Source organism: Erinaceus europaeus, chromosome 1 (assembly GCF_950295315.1).
Source record: "Erinaceus europaeus chromosome 1, mEriEur2.1, whole genome shotgun sequence".
In the NCBI taxonomy this organism is placed as follows: domain Eukaryota; kingdom Metazoa; phylum Chordata; class Mammalia; order Eulipotyphla; family Erinaceidae; genus Erinaceus; species Erinaceus europaeus.
In genome coordinates this window covers 96,341,460-96,366,982 of record NC_080162.1, presented here as the reverse complement: position 1 = coordinate 96,366,982, position 25,523 = coordinate 96,341,460, and the positions used below count along the sequence as shown (strand labels likewise).

The following is a 25,523-nucleotide window of genomic DNA, read 5'->3' as shown; positions in this document are numbered from 1 at the left end:
GGGGAGGGGGTGGGATATGGAGATTGGGTGGTGGGAACTATGTGGAGTTGTACCCCTCCTACTCTATGGTTTTGTTAATTAATCCTTTCTTAAATAAAAAAAAAAGAAGAAGAAAATGATTCCCCTGAGGACAAGTCCTGGTATCATGCCTCTTCTCCGCACCAGTGGGCCTCAGTTTCAGACACCTTCACTGACAACCTCCTGTGTCAGCCCCACCCTAGGACCCACATCCTCTCTGTGCACACATCAAACACATCCTCAGGCATCTTGAAAAGCAAATGCTGACAATCCCACTTTAGTGATGAGATATCAGAGGCTGAGACAGAGCAATTCAGTGACAGTTCTGGGAATTAAGGCTGGAGTTAAAAATTGGTTCTCACCTTTTATGTTTTATGCTACATCAACTGTGCATACAACACTCTCTTGAGTTCTCCATTAAATCTGCAGCACAAGCTAAATTCCCTTATGAACAATCGAACTGAGAGTGAGACAGTTATGACACACTCTGATATTTTGAAGGTGATGTAACCATACAGTGTGTTTATATACACAGTAAACAAATGTAGCTGCTAACATCTTTCTGAGGCCATGTTGATTGTGTGCCTTTACACCTCATCTCTATTCCCTGCAGACTGCTCTGCTGTTTTTCAGTTCCAAATATGGACAATATCTAAAACCCAAAATCTAGATGTTTCAGGCATGAGATTATAAGCATGCATGCACTCAAAAAGTAGCAAAAGAAAAGTTCACAGTTATAAAAGATGCCAATTGCTGGAGGTGAAAAGTGCCATACTCATTCCAAAAATGGTACCATTATCTATGTTCAGTATAAAAAGAAGGAGCTTAGGAGCCAGGAGGTGACGCACCTGGTTAAGTGCACACACATTACAGTGTGCAAAGACATGAGTTCAAGCCCCCTGGTCCCCACCTGCAGGGGGAGAGTTTCACAAACAGTGAAGCTGGGCTGCAGTGCCTGTCTGTCTCTTTCCCTATCTTCCCCCTTCTTTCTTTTTTTTAAATTTTATCTTTTATTTCAAAAATATTACATAACATTATTGTTTCATTAAGATATAGAATTTTCTATGATCATTTTTGAATTTTATACTCTAGTACTAGGTAGAACTAGGATTTTTTTCCCTAATTAATAAGAGGACCAGTGAATCATTCTAACATATGATGACAATCCAACATTTTATTCTCTGTTTCACCTCTGAGGACACTATATAACTATAACTTTCTTTTACTATATTGGGGAAGTTCCCCTTCTTTCTGATCTGTCTCTATCCAATAATAAATATATATATACATATAGATGTACATATATATATTTAAAAGAAAAAAGAATGATCTTAGGGGCTTCTTGGTGGTGCACCTGGTTGAGTGCACATGTTACATTACAGTGCACAAAAACCCCAGTTCAACACCCCAGTCCCACCCTGCAGGAGGAAAACTGCCTGAGTGGTGAAGCAGGGCTGCAGGTGTCTCTCTGTCTCACTCCTTTTCTATCTCCCCCTTCCTCTCAAATTCTGGCTGTCTCTATCCAATAAATAAATAGAGACAATAAAAAAGAAAGAAGAGTGAGTTTGTAAGTAGCCTGTCTAGTGCCCCCTGATTTTTAATTGATAAAAACAGGTTTCAAATTCTGTCTGACTAAGGAGCTCATTGTCTAACCTTCAAAATGTAGCCTCCCAATGGCTTCCCCTATAGGTGGTTAGCATAGAGACCCAGTAAGGTCAATAATTACCTTCACCTGAACCAAGTAGGTACCCACAGCTCCATCCTTTTATTTAAGACAGGAAGCAACAGAAACTCTGAGGCATATCAGGAGGGCTGTGAAAGCAGAAACCACCCCTTAGGATCTAGGACCCTTACGTCCTTAGGACTTAGTATCACAAAGGCTACACAGAGAAAACTCCATAAGAAGACACTGATTTTTCTTAAGAATAAATGCAAAGTAAACCAAAACAAAATAAGTGGATTATTCTTGGGCTAGAAACAAGCTGACCAATTTCCAACTCAAGTAAGCACAATCACCGTCTGAAATACACAGAGGTAGGACAGCTGCATTTGACTGTCCTGGGTGGGCCACTGTAGCTCCCAGCACAGTGCTGGGAACTGGGGGAACAGAGAAAATAACACAGGAGCCTACAAAGCAGCATGTGGCATGAACAATAAGAAGTTGCAACAACACCTTTGAGACTACCTAGTTCTTTTACAAATGACTATTTATAATACCGAATACCTGAATTTTCAGAAACAGGAATACTTTAACCTTTCCATTGTTGTCCTATTGCTTATAACCTTTAAACTAAGGGTTTGTTTGGATATGCAAAGAAAAAAGTATCAAATATTCTCCTGAGACCACCTCACTTCCAGGAGCTGGTATGTTCCTCTAAAAAAAACAAAAGTATAAGGTTTGTATCTCCTCACAATCTCGCCAGTTCCTACTTCTCAATTACTTGTCCCTCCCCGTGATGCTCATCAGTCCTCAGGACCTCACCCTCTCTCCTGCAACCCACTCACATCTCAAAACTTTCCCTCTCCTTTAAACATGTATCCCATCAACCACTGACTATTTTCACAACTTCCTCTTCTTTACTCTACTATCAGATTCAGGCTTACTATTGCAATTCCAGAACCTCCCTCCTTTATTATCTTCTTTCTTCTCCTACAGAAGCCCATTCTCTCTACTTCAAATCTCCTCACCCCTCTTCATTATACATACATATATATATATTGCCATCGGTGTAATTGCTGGGGCTCTGTGTCTATACTACTCTTATCATTTCTGGTGGTCCTTTTTCTTTTTATTTTTCTTTCCTCTAGATAGAGAGTGAGAGAAGCAGAGAAGGTGAGAGTTGCTCCACAATTCCATGAAACTTCCCAACTGCAAGTGCTCCCATTTGGTGGCCCAAAGCTTGAACCCTATTCCTTGAGCACAGTAGCATGTGCACTTGGCCAGGTGAGTCACCTGCTAGCCCCCTTCACCTGACTTCTGATACACATTTTTTCCCTGCTAGACTTATTAATGACCTTCAGTTGGCCTTTGAATACACGGTATAGATCCTTGTCCCTATTTTATTGATGTAGGTAAATACTAGAAAACTTCTTGTAAAAGTTCTCTCCTTCCAAATGTTCAAATTTTATTTTAGTGTCTTGTCAGTGTTGGTTACATGTCTTCGAAATACCAGCCATATCTATTCATTCATTCATTTTTTTGTGAGAAAACTTTCAGAGTATATTAGTAATGTGTGTACCTCCTGTACACATGAAAGAGATTAGACTTTCTGATTAACTTAACAGGGGTCCTAGACATACTCTTTCAATAGTTTAACATTACCAAATTCAAGCTCCCAGCTCCCACCTACAGGAGGGAAGCTTCACAAGAGGTAGAGCTACAGATGTCTTTCTCTCTCCCTCTTTATCACCTCTTCCCCTCTCAATTTCTCTCTATCCTATCAAATAAAGAAAATGAAAAGAAAAAAAAAGTGGTCCAGGAGGTGGTGCAGTGGATAAAGCATTGGACTCTCATGCACAAGGTCCCCTGCTCAATCCTCAGCAGCCCATGTACAAAAGTGATGTCTGGTTTTTCTCTTTCCTTCTCTCGCTCCTTCCTATCTTTCTCATTAATTAATAAATAAAGTATTTTTAAAAAATTAAAATGAAAATAAAATAAGTAACAAATACTTGGGCTCACAGGAGACATTGGAAAGAAGAATGGGAGGACACAGGACAAGAAGAGTATGCACCAAGTTCTGCCTTCTCTTTTTCTATATAGTTTTTTTTTTTGTCAGGGTTATTGCTGGAACTTGGTGCCTGCACTACTAATCCACTGCTCCTGGAAGGCTTTTATTTTCCCCATTTATGTTGCCCTTGTTGTTATTATTGTCATTGCTGCTGTTGTCTTTGGATAGGACAGAGAGAAGTTGAGAGAGGAAGGGAAGACAGAGAGGGGGAGAGAAATAGACACCTGCAGACATGCTTCACCCATCATGAAGCGTCCCCCCTGCATATGGGTAGCCTGGTAGCCTGGGGCTCGAACCAGGATCCTTAAGCTGGTCCTTGCGCTTCGCACCATGTGCACTTAACCTGCTGCACTATCAACCAGTGCCCTATTTTTAGAGACAGAAATTGAGAAGGGATGGAGAGAGAGCGGGAGAGAAAGAGAGAGAGAGAGAGAGAGAGAGAGGGAGAGAGAGAGACCTGTAGCCCTGCTTCACTACTTATGAAGCTTTTCCCCTACAGGTGGGGGCAGGGACTTGAACATGGGTCCTTGTGCACTGTAAAGTCATCACTTAAGCCCTTGTCTTCAAAAGGTATTATTCACTCTACCTTCAGCATACTTCCCGTGACGGGACATCCCTAGGGGTGGGTTAATGTCAGCTTGAAATGTGCCAGCTCACTTGAAGTAATGGTTTACTCTGGGAGGAAATGGGATAGTGCCCATAGTCATCCCAGGAATAGGCTAAGGAAACATGTTGGCTTCCTGTACTACAGTTGTGGCAAGGATACCTTGAAGTCAAGCTTCCTGAGAGCAGCCACAGAATTTCAAATACAGCCATTTATGCATGTGTCCTTTCCCAGTGTGCCCAGGTCTTGTTGGTTTCCTCTGTAATCCTGAAATATATCTTCAGATCCAGGTCCAGGGTATTCATTCTAACCTGGTTCTATCCGCTAAATGTTCTATTTATGCCTTTGTTTTTATTTAGGATTTTTGTAGCTATGTTTAAGAATAATATTTGTTGTGCTATTTCATTTCTCATAGTATCCATTTTTTTGTTCTGGTATCAATCAAGCTTAGCTCATAAAATAAACTTGGAGTGCTGGAAATTTATGAGGCTCCAATGACCTATTTCCTGACTGGTAGAATTTCCTCACCAAGGCCCTGGGTCAGAACTTTCCTTGTGGATGTTGTTTGTACATTTTATTTTATTCTCTCTAGTACTTTTAATTTAACCTACATATTTTTAATTGAGGGTATTAGCAGTTTACAGTTATCAGCAAAATGACTACTACTCTACCCAGAGAAAAATACAAATTTAATACAATCCCCATCAAGGCTCCCCCTTTTTTTCAGTCTATTTGGAAACTTAATTTTTACATAAGATTGTCCAGATGGGCTGAGTCTTCACATCTTACTGGTACAACGTTGTTGCTGATTCCACTGTTTTGTTACCTAATTGCTTGCTCCTCCATAGTTTTTCTCTCCCTTTTCTTCCTGTTAGAATTTAGCTGTGCCTCCTGTTTTTTTTTTTTCTTAACCAATCTCATAAAATTAACCTGTTTTATGAGAACCAATTATTGACTCTGTAGATCCTTTCTGCATTCTTTTTCTATTTACTTAATTGTTCTCATCATCATCTTTCCTTTCTTGTTCTTCTAAATTATGTTTTGGTTGGTGGGCTTTGTTTTGGGTTTTTATTTTTGTTTGTTTGTTTGTTTTAGTCACTCTAATACTGTGATCTGTGGGCTCCTTTCATTTAGTGAAGTGTTTATCTTTTTTAGTGTATACATTGATGACTACACAGTTTCCTCTAAGCCCAGTTTTGAGCACCCATTACCTCTCTTCCAACTCCCCATCTGTTCTAACATTATTTTTCATCGAGAGCATCACTCTGTTACATGTAATGCTGGGGATCAATTTCACACCATTTGAGGAAATATTTTTAAAAGTGGAGTAAATGTATGCATAAGACTGCTATCTCAAACAGTATTCCTAACAGAAGGTATTTTGAAAGCATCTAAGAATTTAACAGAGAGTGATGAAGAAGCCAGGAACTCTCTACAAGACAGATGTGTATACACACACACAAAGAAAAATGTAATGTAATTTCATGTGAAAAAATTCAAGACTCAAAATAAAGCATAGCTGTGACTGTGAATATAGTTATGCAGGTATATAATCATTATGGTTACATATAGCCATATTCATAATCATATTTGGCAAATGTGTATGCATACATGTTTAAGTATATGCATCTATATGATGTTTAGAAAATACAGGAAATGCAATGTAGGAAAAGCAAAGTTTGTAATAGTTGCTTTCTAGCTCTCAGAAATCCTAGTCCTCCCCATTTTTCTGTAATTGAAAACACACTACAATATACATATCCTATTTTTCATTGTAAAAATAAAAACAGATTTTTGACTGTAAACCCCATCAATATTTGGAAGCTACTCTCTTCCCTGATCCAGCTTTCTGGTCCTTTTTCCCGGCATGACATCATCTCCTTGGACAATAACTTAGATATACCTGCATATCAGATGTCAGGCTCAGGGAAAAAAAAACTAGTATAGTTATGGGCTCTTTGGAATACAACTGAAATAGGACTACTAACTATCTACAAAATGGAGACCCCCCTCCCCAACTCTTCATCTGAACTTTTCCAGCCTTTAGGTTCATGATTAGTCAACAATTTGTTTGGCTCTATACATTAATTCTTTTTTCAGCCACCAGGTTCCAGATGCTAACATGATGCCAACCAGACTTGCCTGGGCTGACAAACGCACCAATGTGTCTTGGAACCCCGCTTCCCCAGAGACTTGCCCAACTAGGAAAAGAGAGAGGCAGGCTGGGAGTCTGAATTGACCTGTCAACACTCATGTTCAGCGAGGAACCAATTACAGAAGCCAGACCTTCCACCTTCTGCAACCCACCATGACCTTGGGTCCATACTCCCAGAGGGAATAAAGAACAGGAAAGCTATCAGAGGATGGGATACAGAGTTCTATTGGTGGGAATTGTGTTGAGTTGTACCCCTCTTATCCTATGGTTTTTGTCAGTGTCTCCTTTTTATAAATAAAAATTTTAAAAAAGAAAGAAAACCCAGATTTTTAAATATTTCTATGGACCCCAAACCTGCATGGCTAAAATGCACCATTAGCTTATCTTCTTTCCCCTGCCCTCCAGTCTAACCTCTGACCACAAAAAAAAAAAAAAAAAAGAGGGAGTCGAGCAGTAGTGCAGTGGGTTAAGCACACATGGTCCAAAGCACAAAGAACCAGCATAAAGATCCTGGTTCAAGACCCCGGCTCCCTACCTACAGGGGAGTCGCTTCACAAGCGGTGAAGGTCTGCAGGTGTCTATCTTTCTCTCCACCTCTCTGTCTTCCCTTCCTCTCTCCATTTCTCTCTGTCCTATCCATCAATGAGGACATCAATAATAACAACAATAATAACTACAACAATAAGAAAACAAGGGCAACAAAAGGGAATAAATAAATAAATTTTTAAAAAAAAGAAAAGAAGGAAAGGAAAGGAAAGAACCCCCACAGGCACCCACTAAGACACATGTCCTCTAATTGAGAACCAATTGGTGGTTCTCATTCCTACTTGTAGCAAACAGCACACATGATTCTACCTGAATATTCTTCCCCTTCTCCCCCTTGATCTATTCTGCAAGATTCAGTCCCAGAATCCTGACTTTATAAAGCTGAACAGACTGTCCTCTTACTCCCTGGATGCCCTGCACCTAACTTAGTATGTACCTCAAAGTAAAAGTACATAGTAATCCACTATTAATAGACTTAGACTCAATAAATTCAGCCAGCAAGTAGAAAGACCTAAAGAAGATCCCATAAAGTACCTAATCAAATATTTACTACTTATCCCTAGACACCCTCCTCTCCTATCCCCTATTTCACTTCTCTCAGTCACTTCAAGTCTAACCTCCTCAGACAAAGTAAGAAATACAGAAGCAGACAAGCCCACCAATGTGTCCTGGAGCACCGATTCCCCAGAGCCTTGCCCCACTAGGAAAAGAGAGAGACAGGCTGGGAGTACGGATCTAAGTGTCAGCGCCCATGTTCAGCGGAGAAGCAATTACAGAAGCCAGACCTTCCACCTTCTGTACCCCATAATGTCCCTTGGTCCATGCTCCCAGAGGGATAAAGAATAGGAAAGCTATCAGGGGAGGGGATGAGATGCAGAGTTCTGGTAGTGGGAACTGTGTGGAGTTGTACCCCTCTTATCCTATGGTTTTTATCAGTGTTTCCTTTTTATAAAAAAAAAAATTTTTAAAAAGAAGTACAGACGCTAGATAAGGGCAAAAGACTGGCACAGCTTAATGATGGCCTTTTTAGTAAATTCCAAGCCACCCCATAATCTGGGGCCCTAGTTAGGGAATCCTTGGATTCCCACATTGATATGATGGGCCTAGACCTCTAACAGATCTCTCTCTTCATCATCACTGGTCACTTCTTCTTCTTCTAGTGTGTGCCACTGGTCACTTACATCAGGAATGTCATCATAAGCCCTCTTGTGGGCCTCTCCAGGACCTTACCCTCACTGTAGAGTAACAATGGTAGGGACTGGCCTATTCTCCTAAGGGAGACTGACTGGGTCAATCTATTATGTCATTCTAGAAGATGGTCCTGAAATGAGTACAGCATAGAATGTTCCTAGCCATGACCATGAAATGTGAGCCTAGACTGACAGAGGTTACATAGGCTCTTGTGCTAAATATATAAATAGATATGGGCCCTAGGTCAGACCAATGGGGCTTACTGTTAATGGTACTCATATCTTCTTTTCATATTTGGGAGCTACTCTCTGCCCTCATACAGCTTTCAAGCACTATTCTCAACTCTAACACCATCTTCCCAGCCAATACTTTCAGTCCACCCACATGCTAATTATCAGGCTCAGGCAAACATTACTAAAGTCAAGGGCCACATGGAACATACCTAAAAAAGGTTCCCAGGTGGGGAAGACAGTATAATGGTTATGCAAACAGATTCCCATGTCTGAGGCTCCTAAGTCCCAGGTTCAATCCCCCACATCACCATAAACCAGAGCTGAGCAGTGCTCTGGTGTTTCTCTCTCTCTGTGTCTCTCTGCATCTCTCTTAAAAATAAATAAAATAGGGGGTCAGGCGGTGGCGCAGTGGGTTAAGCACACGGTTAAGCGCACGTGGCGCAAAGCGCAGGGACCGGCATAAGGATCCCAGTTCAAGCCCCCGGCTCCCCACCTGCAGGGGAGTCGCTTCACGGGCGGTGAAGCAGGTCTGCAGGTGCCTATCTTTCTCTCCCCCTCTCTCTCTGTCTTCCCCTCCTCCCTCCATTTCTCTCTGTCCTATCCAACAACAAAGCAACATCAACAATGGCAATAATAACCGCAACGAGGCTGCAACAACTAGGGCAACAAAAAGGGGGAAAATGGCCTCCAGGAGCGGTGGATTCATGGTGCAGGCACCGAGCCCAGCAATAACCCTGGAGGGAAATAAATAAATAAATAAATAAATAAATAAATAAATAAATAAATAAATAAATAAAATAGGGAGTCGGGCTGTAGCACAGCGGGTTAAGCGCAGGTGGCGCTAAGCTCAAGGACCGGCGTCAGGATCCCGAGCCCCCGGCTCCCCACCTGCAGGCAGGTCCCTTCACAGGCGGTGAAGCAGGTCTGCAGGTGTCTGTCTTCCCCTCCTCTCTCCATTTCTCTCTGTCCTATCCAACAACAATGACATCAATAACTACAACAATAAAGAAACAACAAGGGCAACAAAAGGGAATAAATAAATAAAAATAAATAAATAAAATTTTTAAAAAAGATCCCCATCTTCCTTCAAAGACTCCTAGTTTCATTTTCTCTATTCCCATCTTTGTGTGCCTATTTATTGAATATAATATCACCTTTCAGCCACCAAGTTGCTGATGTTATCATGATGCCATCCTGACCTCCCTGGAAAGACAACCTCATCAATGTGTCCCAGAACTTCACCTACCCCACTAGGGAAAGATAGAAACATTCAGTGGGTATGGATTGACCTGCCAACATCCATGTTCAGTAGAAAAACAATTACAGAAGCCAGATCTTCCACCTTCTAAATAAAGAATTTTGGTCCATACTCCCAGAGAGGGATAAAAAACAGGGAAGCTTCCAATAAAGGGGATAGGACACAGAATTCTGATGTTGGGAACTTTGTAGAATTGTACCCCTGTTATAATCTTGTTAATCATTATTAAATCACTAATAAATTTAAAAAGAAAGAAAGAAATGTATGTAACTGGTGCACTCCATCCTAGCAGAAGGCAGTTGGCTCTAGCTCTTCACTGCCTAGCATATGGTTGCTCTTTACTTAACACCCTTCCCCTGCCTCTCCCTCCCTTAGTGACTATTTCTTAACTTTTTTTTATTCCTAAAACCTATACTGCATGCTGCCTTGTTTTCTCCTGGACTCACTGTACATCGCTGGCCAGAAGAACAAAATGTGTCTTCAGTCTCCATTTCATATGAGACCATGAAAGCTGAAAGAAGTTAACGGATTTGCCCAAGACCACACAGTCCACTGATGATCAGATTTAATTATAAACAGGGCCTCTCAGCTCCCAAGTCTTTTTTGGTTTCCCTCTCACCACCATCATTTACTGTGGAAAAAACTGACCTGCTGGTTGAGAGAAAAGATTGTCTGCTATCTCCTGGGGTATGTATCTCTGTCTGTCTGACAGTCTCTGACACACACACACACACACACACACACACACACACTTCTGGGGCTGATGACCAGTTCCCCAATTTACCTCAAAATTGCAGAGGATGTTCTGGAAAACTCCAAAATTGGTGATAGTAGAAGACTTGAAACCTAGCTCTGCAGTGCCAGCAATGGAGAGGATCAACTGAAAAATTCGATGGTTGAGGAGAGAGACTTTTTTCCTCAAGAGAAATGCCATTATCTGAAAAAATTTAAACACAAAACAGTTTCCTCAAGAGAACATTCTTAGGACTGTTTCTTCTTCACCCCTTTCCCCAACGGCACCTTTACTCAGCTCAGCTCTGAAACCTCTGCTCCCTTCATCTTCATGTCCTCAAAAAACAGACATGCACAAATTCCTCTGGCTACTATTTCCCACCAGCATCTCCACTCTTCTGTGTTGTGTGACTTGGCCTTTAGGGACATTTACTCTTTTCTCACTCTCTTCCCTGTGATCCTAGAATACTGTTTATTCCTGGTTTCCTCCTCTATTTCTCAGTAACCTTTCTCCTTTTCCTCTAGTTGATCCTGCCTTAATAACCTACTGCTTCCACCTTGTCAACCTGCCTTAGAAAAGTCATTAGTGGGACCAGCAAGATAACTTGCTGGCGCTCACGTGGAGTGCCTCCAACCAGGAGGTAAACCACTGGCCTTCCTGCTACTGGTTCAAGGTGACCATGTACAAAGAAAGGAAGCGCCAAGAGAGATCCTAGTATGAACCTCTAGTTTATTTAGGGTAGAACATAAGGCTTAATATCAAACAGAACAAAGGTCATTTTTCACATATGTCAGAAATTACAGGTTTCTTAAAGGTCAGCTTACCCCTATAGTGGGGAGGGGTAGGAACGACAAGAATTGATGTGATACCAAAAGGTCAAGACAATTGTTTTCCATGTGGGCATCATAATTATCTAAAGGTATTAAGAAAAACATAGTGGCTAAACCAGTAGAATGAGATGAAACAGAAAGAGACAAGGCTTGATATAAATCATAGATATAAAAGGCAAGGAAATAGATTTGGGTGTCTCACTGCCAAGGTACTGGCAAGGGTATGATAGAGTGTGTTCTCCTATATGATCAAAAGGTGAACTTACAGTAAATGTGTGAACTTTGAATGACTATAGTGAACTTTGACTGAATCCTCAAGCAGGCAGCCATTTGACCTACTAGCAGGGGACACTAAGTGTGAGAGGCTTGTAGACTTTCTGTGGGCTTGAGAGACTAACAAGGCAAACTGAGTCATGGAAGACTTTTTCCTCTTAGCTCATCCCTATATGGGAGAAGCCAACAAGTCGGGTGTCTTTCTAGACCTCCATCCAAGGATGGGAGAGATCCCCTAAGCTCTACCCAGCTTTCACATAGTCCTACAATAACTCACCAGGATAACCCATCTGTTTTCTCCTGCACATGACCCAGCTCCCACTACACTGGCACCCGGGAAGCTTTGGTGCTATGATATTTTTCTCTTTCCTCTCTCCCTCTGTTTCTTTTTCTGTATCTATCTCTTTTTAGCGGGAAAAAAATGTTGGCTTGGAGTGGTGAAGCACTAGTGATGACAGAAGGGTGGGTAGGAGAAAGAAAGGGAGAGAGGAAGGAAAGAAAGTCAGTCAACCATGATTTCAAGATGCCAAATCAAATGGGAGTACCTGTTATTATTTACCAGCATTTGGCAGTGTTTGACCATGCCAACCATCTTCTTTCAGTCTCTGACAAAACCCTATCTTCTCTTTCCTATCAATCTCTATCACTGGCGTTTAATCATATTTTCAACCTCTGTGTAGTTAGCTTCTCATTGCTTCCTCAATTTCTTCTATTACTTGCTCTTTACTTCATCAGCTTCCTTGGTTTTGATATCATTATCTTGAATTGAACTCTAACATTTATACTAACAGTACTACTTACCCCCCTGAGCTCCATCTCACATGGTATTTTACCTTTAATGTCTCCCAGACAATCACACCTAGTAGGTGCCAAATGTCTGTTTTTCTTCTTGCCCATAGCACTGTATGGACATAGCTCCAGTTATATTCCTGTGATATCTATTCAGACTTCTCACAAAGATACCAAGTCTTCCCACATCAGAAATATAGTTTCAGATCATGCTGGACTCCATCCCAGTTCACTGCCCAAATTTCAGTACTCTAATACATTTTCCACACTGGTGTCAGAAGGTCCTTTTAAAAATCAACCATTCTATTTTGTTTCAAGATGTCATAATTATGTTCACACTTAACTCTTTTTTAATAATTTTTTTAATTTTAATTATCTTTACTTATTTATTGGGTAAAGACAAACAGAAATCAAGAGGGTAGGGGGAGATAAAGAGGGAGAGTGACAGAGAGACACCTGCAGCCCTGCTTCACCACTCACAAAGCTTTCCCCCTGCAGGTGGGGCCCAGGGGCTTGAACCCGGGTCCTTGTGCATTGTAACTTGTGCACTCAACCAGGTGTGTCATCACCCAGCCCCACACTTGACTTCTTAGATAAAACCAACTCATGTTCTTTGGTTTGGCTTTGGTCCTTCTTTCCCTTTTCATCCAGGCTTACTGGCAACAAGTAGCCTTTTCCTAATCATTGTAGTAAGGATCACACATCTATACTAGATCCCCCCAAGTTAGTAGTGTTAGTCTGAAATACTCTTTTCTCCTTCATTATGACAATACACCATATCAAACTCGGCAAGAAGTGACCTAATCTGAGAAGGGGAAGAGAAACACTTTTGATAAAAACAACTGATTATATAGGTTTATGTTCTCATTCAGTTCTCACATCCAACCATTCAGACAGCAAATGAATGCAGAGAAAAAAGTCTACTATTCATTCTGCTTCTGAGCAAGCCATTTAATTAAGGATGTTGTTTTCATTTATTGATTCATTTTATGAATCTTACTAAGCACTGAGTATCTACCATGTAGGGATCAGAGAAGTTAAGAAGTGAAGAGTAGCCACATTCTGATCAGAGTCTCTCTCTTTGGCTAACTGTCACTTGTCCCTCTGCTGTAAGGATGCTGGTCTCAGGATCCAGGAGCTTTTGCCTTCATTATCCAGAAGTTACCCTGGTGGAAATATCTACTTGGATGATCAAAGGTCATCCCTGCTCCTAGGGTGACAGTCCCCTGTGGGGAGAAACAGACCCAGGTGAGAGGGTAGCATCACCTGGTACCCAGAGATGTGCTGCATCAGGCGGTCACACATGGCATTGCTGGTCAGGACCGAGTGCAGGACTTTCACAGCTGCGTACATGCTATGGTCATCCGTCGCCAAGGAAATGAGGCCCAGGAGGATGGCAGGACCACCAATGAAGTCCAGGCTGCTGGCTGCAGGGCTGGAGTGAAACACCCTTACTCCTGGGTGGAATAGAGGAGCATCGCATCAGTACCTCACAATTTTATTGCAATGGAAGTTCCTCTGACAGCATTATCAAAGCACATGTGCTGCCAAGGCCAGTATACACTCACCAAGGGGCCTCTGTACATGGGAGAGCCTGGGAGAAGTGCAGGGTGTAAAGTTACTGAGAGCTAGTAAGCTGAGTCCTTTCTGGGTCACTAGAAGGCTGAAACAGCTCAAGGCTGGGGGAATCAGATCACTGCCCTTTGAGCTTTGGCTTGCTAGTCACTCTAGCAGTCTCAGCTCTTATCTGCTCATTAGATCCTGAGAGCTTAGACCCGTGTACAAGCCTGCTGCTTTAATTCTGCCCTCTTGCACTGCTGATTATTTATCACTTACACCAACCCAACCAAAGGCTTCATTGTGTCCATGACAAGCTTGGTTGTATGTAGACACCAGTCTGCACATAACTGAATTCACTACCTGTTGTCAGTTGCAGAAAGGTGGGTGGGCTTTTTTCAAATTTTTATACTTTTTATTTATAAAATGGAAACATCAACAATACAATAGGATAAGAGGGGTACAGTTCCACACAGTTCCCACCACCAGAACTTTATATCCTATCCCTTCCCTTGATAGCTTTCCTATTCTTTATCCTTCTGGGAGTATGGACCCAGGATCATTATAGGGTGAAGAAGGTGGAAGGTCTGGCTTCTGTAACTGCTTCCCTACTGAATGTGGGTGTTGACATACTCCCAGCCTATCTCTCTCTTTCCTTACTGGGGTAGGGCTCTGGGGAAGCGCTGCTCCAGGACACATTAGTGGGGTCATCTGCCCAGGGAGGTCAGGTTGGCATCATGGCAGCATCTGATGGGTGGACTTTTATGCATTGTAGAACAACCCCCTTTTTTTGCCTCTGGACTTATCGCTGGGGCTCAGTGCCAGCGCTATGAATACACTGCAGATATTGTTCCCCCATTTTAGTGGATAGGACAGAAAGAGAGAGGGGAAGGGAAGGTAGAAAGGGAAAGAGAAAGACAGGAACCAGCAGACCTGCTTTGCCACTTTTGAAGTATCTTCCCTGAAGGTGGAGAGCCAGGGGCTAAAACCTAGATCCTTGTGAAGGTCCCTGCACTGAGTGTTATGTGTGCTTAACCAGGTGCACCAGCACCAATTCACCAGAGATCAACCTTCTGACAGAGCTAACACCCCAACTGTTACCCTGGCACCCTAACACTCTTCCCCACCCTGCCTGCTGTACAGACTTACAGACAGCAAAAGCACTGATTAAACATGAGTCTTTTGTTCCTAAAAATAAAAAATAGTAAATGTCTAAGACCTGACGTACCTAACTGACCCACAGCCACTGCTCCAATGGTTCGCAGAGACCCTGAGAGGTGACCAGCACAATTTCTCAGCAAGAACACAGGCATGACATTGTCACGAGATGGGATGTTCATCTAGAGAAATTGACAACCATTAGTCCTTAGACATTTTCCTGGAAAGGAAGGAATCTTGTTCATGAACTCATGGAGAGCAAGCACCTGAGACTTGACTCAGTGCTGGCACTCAGCACCTGATGGTTGATGAATGCGTAATGATTGAACCACTGCCAGGGGACTGCAACCAAAATTGGTATTCCTGTGTCCTGCCTCCCAGGCTCCATATAAATCATAAGGGAACAGTTTCAGTGAAGCAAGTGCTACCAAAGTACAACACATTCAAAGTGAGGAACTAAGAGGACACAAAGGACCAGAGGATACTTGTAGATAGAACAGTGCCATAGAGGCCAGAGTTACCTCTTTCTAGGGCTCAGGGGTATCCAGTGTCTTTCAGCTTGTCCTGCTGGCTTCAGAAGATCAGGAAGATGGCAACCCTAGCTTCCTCCATCAGAAGGAACCTAATCTCTGCTCTCCCACTGCTCTCAGTAAGGGAGGTAGCTCTCTGTCTCCAAGGTTGGACAGAATATATATACTAATCAGCTCAAATTCATCAGCAGCAAGCCAAAGAGTTACTTTATGTATGAGGCAGAAAACAGTATGTCAAAGACAGCTTTATCTACGAGTAGATCTGCTTGCTATTTTGTAAATTGGCTTTGTAAAACAAGTGCAAACATTCAAACAATAATTTGCATTTTGGGAGAACCAGTAGCACCTCCCCCCAAAAAAGAAGTTCAATCAACAGAGTTCTCAGAGTCACGCACACAAAAATTTTTTTTTTTAATATTGTGGGCTCCTACTTTACTGTAAAGATCGATGAGCAACTATTTTGTGTCTGAGAGGTTACAAATAAAACTTTATTCTCAGGGTTTGCCATCAGCCTGAGGGCAAAGTCTATTTTAACTGTTAAAGTAGATGGCACTTGCGTGTACACATCTACCCATTTGTAACAATTAGCATTCACAAGTAGAAAAGCAAAAGTCAGTGATAAAATCTTGACTGGGAAAGGGGGTAACAATAGAAGACAGAACGTGTATGTACCTCTTTGGCAATCAGGCGACTGTCCACCTCATTGTAAGTGTTTCTGATGTCTACAACACTGGTGGTGGAGGAGCTGGCTACGTGAAGACCGAAGGACACTTTTTCTTCTGCAACCAGGGACACTGCTTCCACACCAGGGTCCTCTCCTAAAACAACACATCTGCAACTATATTCACTCTCACTTTACGGAGAAATTAATCCTTGGAAGGCTGAATGACTACTTTTATATGACAAAGTAACCACTGAGAGAATATTTACATGTTGTAACACTGCATATCTGTTAGTCATGCATCTATGTTACAGGTTCTCTCCTTATCAGTCTTACCCTGATGCTTGTAGAAATTAAAGGTTAAGGGACCAGGTGGTAGCCCACCGGGTTAAGTGCACCTGGTGCAAAGTGCAAGGACCGGTGTAAGGATCCCGGTTCAAGCCCCCAGCTCCCCACCTGAAGAGGGGTTGCTTCACAAGTGGTGAAGCAGGTCTGCAGGTGTCTAACTTTTTCTCCCCCTTTCTGTCTTCCCCTTCTCTCTCAATTTCTCTCTGACCTATCCAACAACTACAACAGCAGTAACAACAATAACAATAACAACAAGGGCAACAAAATGGGAAAAATAGTCTCCAGGAGCAGTGGATTCCTAGTGCAGGCACTGAGCCCAGTGATAACCCTGAAGGCAAAAAAAAGAAGAAAAATTAAAGTTTAACCTATGTTTTATTTATTTATTTATTTATTTATTTATTTGTCTCCAGGGTTATTGCTGGGCTCAGTGCCTACACTAGGAATCCACTGCTCCTGGAGGCCACTCTTTCCATTTTATTGCCCTTATTGTTGCACTTGTTGTAGTTGTTACTGTTGTTATTGTCATAGCTGTTGTTGTTGTTGGATAGGATGAAAGAAACTGAGAGAGGAGGGGAAGACAGAGAGGAGGAGAGAAAGATAGACACCTAAAGACCTGATTCACCCCTTACGAAGTGATCCCTTGCAGGTGGGGAGCTGGGGGCTCAAACTGGGAAAAGTGCTGGCCCTTGCACTTTTCGCCATTTGAGCTTAACCTGCGGTGCTACTGCCCAGCTCCCAGTTAGCATATGTTTAACCTTACTATAAACTAGATGCAGAGGCATTTCAGGTACAAATATATTAGAGCTTAAAATATCTACCATGATTGCAACCTAAGTCCAAACCAAAATGCTAAATGATATGAAAAATTATATATATATGTGTGTGTGTGTATATATATATATATATATATATATATATATATATATATAGACTGAGTTAAAAGAAATAAACTTTTCAATGAGCTGAATATTCATAGTAAAAATCCCATATTCAGAATTAGTACTCTAGTTCCTGATTCATGGAGAGCCATATAGGCTACTTGAAAAGCACAATATAAATGGAGAGTCAGCAAAGAACTGGCTCTAGATTTGACCTTGTCACATTGCTCTGGCAAACTCCATTTGCCAGAGGAAATACAGTTCAGAGGCGTTATACGGTCTAGAGACAGAAACACTCAACAGTGCTCAATCGCCCTTTGCCAAGCTTCTGTACACAGATAGACTGATTTATTATTCTTCTCAGATGGGAGTTGACCTCCTTGACTTGACTGAACAGAGAGCAAAGCTCCCTGCTTGAACAGCCAACAATCAATAATGAAAATGTGGATGTTTTGTCTGCCTGTTTAATAATTGAAGATAACAGTATACTTTAGTTAAAAAGCTTCTTCATTAAAAGGAATGTAACTTATTTATCTCATTCTCTCCTCTCTCTCTCTCTCTCTCTCTTTTTTTTTTTTTTTTTTTTTTTTTTTTTTTTTTTTTTGCTGATGATGGTATTCCCCACCCACTCTCCTCCATTATATGCTTAGGAGTTCAAATGTAAAGGATATTGTCATTTCCTTTCTGTGACATTTTCTATTGAGTTTTAAATATATAATGATCCAATTATAGAGGTCTTCCCTAATGACTAGCCTGTGCTGAGTGTATTCTTCATAAATATGCTATAAATAACTAGATTCCTTTTTAAAAACTTTACCAAGAATAACATAAATCAAAACACACCATACCTTGAATGCACACAGCTTGAAAGTTACCACAGTATCTTGGACCAAGTTTGTTAATAACTTCCAGAGTTTCCAATGAGATGGCTTCTTCAAAGAGGTATGTGGGGCCAACACGCCATATTAGTAAGGACTTTTGTTTCCAGATTCGAGGGGTGGCAACATAACCATAAACATCCACGAATGAAGAGGGATCCATTGAAAGGAAAGGTCCTGGTAGTGTCTGAATGTACAACATCTGTTAAAATGAAAGGGTGGGAAAATAGAAGGAACTTGTTGAGGTCATCTTGGAAAGTTAGCTCTGTCTGACTTGGTCTGTGGTGAGGCTCCATAGTATCTGCTACTACAATTTGAACACTCCCCCCACCCCCACCCCCACCCCCACCCATCGCATCACATAGTTCCCAACCTTCCTGCTGTTAGACTAGTCCTGTGAGCTTGAATTGCCATCCATGTACCAATTTCACTCAGCAACACTATCAACCAGTTCATATTAGCTCCCTATGACTACAAACCCAATGCAATTTGGCAAGTATTGCAGGCTTGCTGTGTGTCAGGCCCATGATAGGAATAAGCAAGGTCCAAATACCAATGACATGCCTCTTAATCTCAAGGTATATGAACTTCTGTACAGAACTAGGCCACCTCTTAAAACACGACAGTATTCCAACATACTTTGTGATCATATCTTAACAGATAAATATCAACACTGTTTAACCACAAAAGTGACCCACCATTCTCCCCATCCTGACTAATGTGAGTGATTCAGTTTCTTTAATGACAATTCTAGCCCCGTTACATTCACCTCACCTAGTATTATTACTGTATAATTACATATGTGCATCTTACATATATATACAGACATCAAATCACATCTGTTTTTGACAGCACTCAGAATATAGCAGTCCCCAAATCATCTACAGCCTGCTCAAATCCCATATACACCCTCCTAATTCCTTGTTACTCCAAGGAGTAAAGAATATCATGTTACAGCAAACTTACTAAGTTGAACTTCTAGTTTGTGCCATACCTATGCATTTGGTTGATGGACATGGGCAATTCCTAACAACTACAATAATATCAAACATGTAATAGATGCCTAATAAAAACTTAATGGAGGGGACTGGGTGGTAGTGCACTGGGTTAAGCACACATAGTGCCAAGCGCAAGGACCCTTGCAAAGATTCCATTTCAAATCCCTGGCTCCCCACATGTAGGGGGATCATTTCAGAAATAGTGAAGCAGACCTGTAGGTGTCTAGCTTCCTCTCCCCTCCTCTCTCAATTTCTCTCTGTCCTATTCAACAACAAACAACAGCAACAATAACAATGGAAAAAAAACAAAAAACATGGCCACCAGGAGTAATGTATTCCTAGTGCAGGCACATAGGCACTGAGTCTCAGCGATAATTCTGGAGACAAAAGTAAACTTAAAGGAAAAAGGAAGGGTAGGGGTAGATAGCATAATTGTTATGCAAAGAGATTTTTATGCCTGAGGTTCCAAAGTCTCAGATTCAACCCCCCACACCACCATAAGTGAGAACTGAGTAGTGCTCTGGTAAAAAATAAATAAATAAACAAATAAAAATAAACAAATAAATTAAATTAAAAACTTTCATTATTAAAAAAAAGAAAGAGGAAGGCAATGTGGGGAAAAATGAGAGGAGGAACAAAGAAAGTGATGGTATCATTAATGACTGGAGAAAAGAGTACTCCATATTTTGGAAGGGTCTGTTTTTCTTATGGTCCTGCCTAATTTCTCCAGTTACACGGACTTCTTTTGATTAAAAAAAAAAAAATACCAGAAGATAGCATCAAATTTATCTTAATATATTCTATAGAGTTTACATTATTCTAACTTAGTGTTTCTTACATGGGGTTGATTTTGTCTCCTAGGGAACATTTGGGAATCAATGGAGAAGTCTTTTTAAGTAGAGATACTATGACATCTATAAGCACCATGGAACTGCTAAATGCCCTTGTACAAATAGACGAGAGAGAGAGAGAGAGAGAAAGGGAGAGAGAATTATCCAATCCAAATGTTAGTACTGTTGAAACTTAGAAACCCTATTAATCAAAATTTTTTCCATTCTGGTGACATACTGAATTACCCAGAAACCACAGAAATCCCCCCATTCACAGAGACACTGTTATAATTTATCTGCCTGTGCAAGATAACATTTTTAAAGACTTCCCAGATAACTCTAGAATGCTTCCTGGGTTAAATATTTTTTTATTTTTTCTCTCTCTCTTCTTCTCCTTCCCTTTCCCCAGGGTGGGCCTCTGCTGCATCTGCACTCTATGGTGTTCTGTTCACTACTCTCTCTGGCTTTCTTTGGGACCCCTAAAAGTGACATCTGAAGCACACCTACCAGGTCTGTCCTCTTCACACTCCCTCTGCCTTCTACCTCAAGTGTCTCTAAATGACAGTGGTAAAATGTGTCCTGCTGTGTGTTCAAATTCCATTATCTTCTCTTAGCAAGGAGTCAATTTTTCCCCCTCATCATTCCTGTGCTAAATATGGCAAGATGTGTTGGTGTCTTGCCAAGTTCTAGCTTCTTGCTCCTAAGTGTAATGCACAAAACAACTATATTAGACTCATTGCCTCACAGAAAAGCAAAACATTAAGCTCTGTTCAGGTCTCACTGGGAAATCTGCACTTCCACATGTGAGAAGTTTTATTCTGTTCATTCTGAGAAGTTACATTTTCTTATGGTTATCCTTAGAATCATAACTAATGCTACTATTCATTTTTCCATGTTTTACTATTTTCATATTTCTACCCTGGTTGTGTAACTTTCATTCCATTTTCTCAATGTACCTTTTATATATCTGAGCTTGGCCCAATGTTCTGGGCACCAAAATACGTGGAATTCTGTGGAACCCCAACCTCACCACCAAAAGCAAACAGTGGAACTAAGGTCACTACAGGGTGGTATAGCCAAAAGATCTGGTATTAGGAGAAGAAAATTTCAGGGCCAGTTCACCTTGGCAGAGCCAATAGCCTGGCCATCCAGATAAGTGGAAACAGTACAATTTCTTTTCATTTCCTTGGTGACAACCACAGCCAGGTGATGCCACTGACCACAAGTCAGCAGATGGCTACACCTGACCCGAAGCTGGCGTCCTGCAGAAGGCTCAAGGTCATCCTCAGGTTCCATGACATCTGGAAGAGGGCACAAACACCAGACTTTGCATGGGGTACCATACAAGAGTAGCCCAGGACATCTGGGCCTTGTGCCCCGTGAACCCAGCTCTAATCCCCCTCCCCAACAGAAAGTAATGACAGCTATGATTCCCAGAAGCTCACTCTGTTCCAAATACTGTCTTAAAGACTGTTGCAAATATTAACTAACTTCCTTTCCACCACACCCATGTGAGGTAGGTACTGTTTGCATTTTCCATTTTGCCATGCAAAAGTACACAGAAGGCAGGTCATGCACTCAGGTCATGTAATCAGAATTCAAACCTGAGTCAGGCTCTGGATTCCATCAAATGCCAGACTGACTCCACACCAAGGTCCAAAAAGAGAAGGCACTGGGAAGCTATGTGGTGTGTCACAGGAAGCCAGGTATTCTCTCTGGGCCTTCTAGTGTTTTAGTGACACTCTCAGGGCACAAGGAAGAATGGAGGTGAGCTGGAGTAGGGAACAGGATACAGGGAGAAGGAAATAAAGAGGGAAGAGGGAAAAGGAGAGGGAGAGACTCAATCCTGTACATCTCCACTTCAGGCTAATTAATTGCAGGTGAACTTGGAATGCCAGACTGAGTTCTGAATAGCAGGATCATGGCAAGCCACCAGCACCATTAAAAGAAGACTGGGCTTCCTGGCGCTAAAGTTACAACATCAAACACTGACTAGCCTTCTGAATTTGGGCTAAGAACAAATAGATGGGTCTAAGGTTCCTTCAGCTCTGGCAGAGTTGTGTGTCTGCAAAGACTCAGGAGTTGACACAGCCTATCTGAGGACACAAAGCTCTGAGTCTCAGTCCTTCACACCACTCTTCTAAGCCAGGGTTGTGCTTCCAGGCAGATGCAGAGTCACCTCCAAAGTCACACTGGGGGGTTGGGGGGCGGGGGGCTTGTCTAACTGTAAGTTTTAACCTCAGGTAGAGCCTAGTTCATAGCATATACACAAATACTCATAAAACCAGTCACCCAGGGTGGAACTTAAAGGCACTATTTCAAAAGACAAGGAGAAATGAAGGGTCATCAGTCAAGCTTGTCCCAATAATTGCTGACTTAAACCCATCTTCCCCAAGTGCGGGTGAAATCAGCTTTGGGTGCCAACATCTTACCGAGAGGCTGAAACGCTTTCTCTTCTGTAGATACACACAAGGAAGCGTCTTCTGGGCAGAGGCTGATGGAGAAGCAGACAAAGGGCTGCTCAGTCCTGGCCAGGTGGCGAACTAGCGTCAGGAAGTGAAGTGGGTGGCCCTCAGTGACCAGGCCATGCCTGCTGATCAGGAACCAGCAGGAAAAGGTCAGGCCCCCAGGTGGAGGGAATGACCTGGCAGTACCTGGGGTGAGAACACAAGCACATCTTGGGTTTTGCCCTTCCACAGAAATCTATCCCAACTTCTGTGAGTCAGCCCAAGGTTGCCCTATAGTGTGCCAGCACTATGTCTTCCCTAACTCATCAGCCACTTTGCATCAGCCTCACAGGGAAGAATACTCTTGTCTCCATAGTCATACAAGATTCAGTTCTATTCACATGAGGATTTAAGACCAGAATCTCAAAATGCTTCTCTCCAATTCTGCCCCACCTGTTACTCCATGCCCCTTGCTAAGGAATCTAAGAGGAGACACAGCCCTAATTAACAAAACCACTGGGTCCACTGGAAAGCAGATCCAAAGTCTGGCCATGTTCAACATGGGGGAGAGGGGAACTGAAACCCAGCTCAACTGAATCATTTTTATTTTTCCTTATTATTAAAACACCATTTATTGTCAAGCAGGACTGTTTTTCAGAAGCCTACACCTGTTACAAGCAGGGCAGATGAAAATACACAAACACAGAAAGCTTCAAAGAAGGAGTATGATTCATATGCTTTGCTTTAACAGCAATATCCACCTTTCTCTTCAAGTAGCTAGGTCTCCAGAGCAGGTATTCTAAAGGTGTGACTCAGTACAACCCAACTGAATCTTGCAAGGAGAATGCTCTATTCTAAAAAAGCTCATGCCCTCTCACTTCAAAACAAGATTAGTAGTCCATACATGCCCTACTGTCTTCACTGAATAGTCAGAATCAGATTTGCTGTTCTCTCCCCCCAAAAAAACCATGGACTGTGTATAAAAGGGCTCTTCATTGGCCCCTTCTCATAGAAGATCTAGACCTTGACTCTTTGAACAATTGGTGCCTAATTTTCACTTGAGCTCATCTCTACGAAAAGCATATCAAGGTTCAGATCAATCCTCACACAAGTCTAGGAAGATAGGTCAGTTTCTGGCTGCTCATCAAAAAAAAACCCTTTCTTCTCTAGACAGAACCATAAACTAGGATGAGGAAGAGTCCATATTAGCCATTGTCTAGTTTACAAAAAGAAAATGTCTGTAATCCAAGAATGTTACCTAGTCACCCACTGAACCCTTCAGTGCTTATTGAGCCCCTACTGTAAGCAGGACCATGGCTGGGCCTGTGGGACATGGTCAACCAGATGGATGACTCCTGTTCAGATATGCAAGAAAAAAACTGGAAATTTTTTGACATGCCAACTAGAAAGCTACAATCAAGGCCCCCTAATGATTTATTGTCAGGGCAGGGTGAAGACAGCTAAATGAGCCAACTCCCCTACCCTCCAAAAACACCTACCTGTCCCAATCCCTCCGGAGACCGAGTACTCAGTGCTAGCTCCCATCACCGTAGACAGAGTCGGAATAAACAAACACCTGCGAACAGCAAAGTGTGTCAGATCCCTGTAAGACAAGCCAGTCTCCAGCCATGACATCTCTCTGTTCTCTATGCGGTTCTCTCTCCCTCTTAGACCATGAGTCCCTAAGGACAGGAAGTGGCTAATCCCAGTATTCCAGTCCCAAGACAGAGGGTCTGCACCAGATGCTGGAGAGGAGGGCATTGCATAGTGTGGGCACCTCTGGGGAACCTGGCCTATAAAGATGGAGGCACTGTCCCTGCAAAACCACCAAGTACACAGGGTGTCTATGACCCAGACATCTGAGTGATGAGAGCTGATGGACACTATAGTTTTGTCATCCATATTAAAGTTCATCAGTGGCATTAGGAAATTCATAAAGTAGAATTCAAACACGTGAAAGTCAGCCATACCCATATCCTTCAGCAGACATGTCAAATTCCACAAATGACGGAGCCAGAGCTGCCCTCTGTGGCTGCAGGTTGCGTGGGGAAGTCATGGAGATGAGGCTCAGTGCTGTTTGAAGGGCAGTAGTGGAGCCTGCGGACACGCCAGAGGGCCCAAGTTTCACTGCAGCTCTGGAGCTGACATCTGGACTGGCTCCAGAAAGACCCTCTGCAGGTGCTAGTGCTGCTGCCTGTAACCCTAAGGTGCCAAATAAGAACAAAAAGGTGTCTCTGTTCAGCATTCCTGCCCCTCTTCTGACAACAGCCCAGACACTTCTGCAGTAGCCAGAAAGGGGAGAGGGTTGTTCTACAAAAACACTCGGGCTTCCTGACCACCCTAATGGATGCTCTTTGGGCAGGTCTACCAGGGTTCTCAGTTGCTTTTGCTACACTGAGCCCCAGTGACAATCTGCTCTTTGTAAAAACTTCTTCCTTTAATTCCTCTATGTTCCCAGTTACCCCCCTACACACACACACACACACACACACACACACACACACACACACACACACACACACACACCTTCTGTTTTCTGTTGATGTCAATAGATTGTCCCATTAACAGTAACTGGTTGGGGCTTTGCCCTGGCTCTCTGACCCCATACTATCTCACATCAGCCAATCTCCTTGAAAGCTCTTGTCTCCAACTTCTGGCTGCCAGTCCCAGTCTGATACTTTACTTTGCAATTGAGCTTTCAGATCGTAATGTCTGACACTCAGTGTGTCCACTGCTTTCTTTTCTCCAAACTGGTCTCCTATACCAGTATCCTGCCAGGTAGCAGGTCTGAGACTTAGAGCCAAAGGCACCCACCTGATGCTTTAACTTCCTGAACCCCTGACTTACTCAGAGGTAGGAGCTGTGCAAAAAGCCATCACT

General features: G+C 42.3%; 1 protein-coding gene across 3 annotated transcripts in view; it reads right to left on the bottom strand.

Moving 5' to 3' along the window:
• Positions 1-25,523, bottom strand: part of WDFY4 (WDFY family member 4) — a 358,549-nt gene that overhangs the window by 223,135 nt on the left and 109,891 nt on the right. For all 3 annotated transcript variants that reach the window (XM_060191378.1, XM_060191396.1, XM_060191389.1), the window contains exons 16-24: positions 24,614-24,845; positions 24,143-24,219; positions 22,629-22,850; positions 21,319-21,497; positions 18,339-18,570; positions 16,276-16,421; positions 15,144-15,255; positions 13,625-13,815; positions 10,518-10,670 (exon numbers count right to left, since the gene is read on the bottom strand). In XM_060191378.1, the coding sequence (XP_060047361.1) occupies positions 10,518-10,670; positions 13,625-13,815; positions 15,144-15,255; positions 16,276-16,421; positions 18,339-18,570; positions 21,319-21,497; positions 22,629-22,850; positions 24,143-24,219; positions 24,614-24,845 (1,544 nt within the window). The remainder of the gene's footprint in view (positions 1-10,517; positions 10,671-13,624; positions 13,816-15,143; positions 15,256-16,275; positions 16,422-18,338; positions 18,571-21,318; positions 21,498-22,628; positions 22,851-24,142; positions 24,220-24,613; positions 24,846-25,523) is intronic.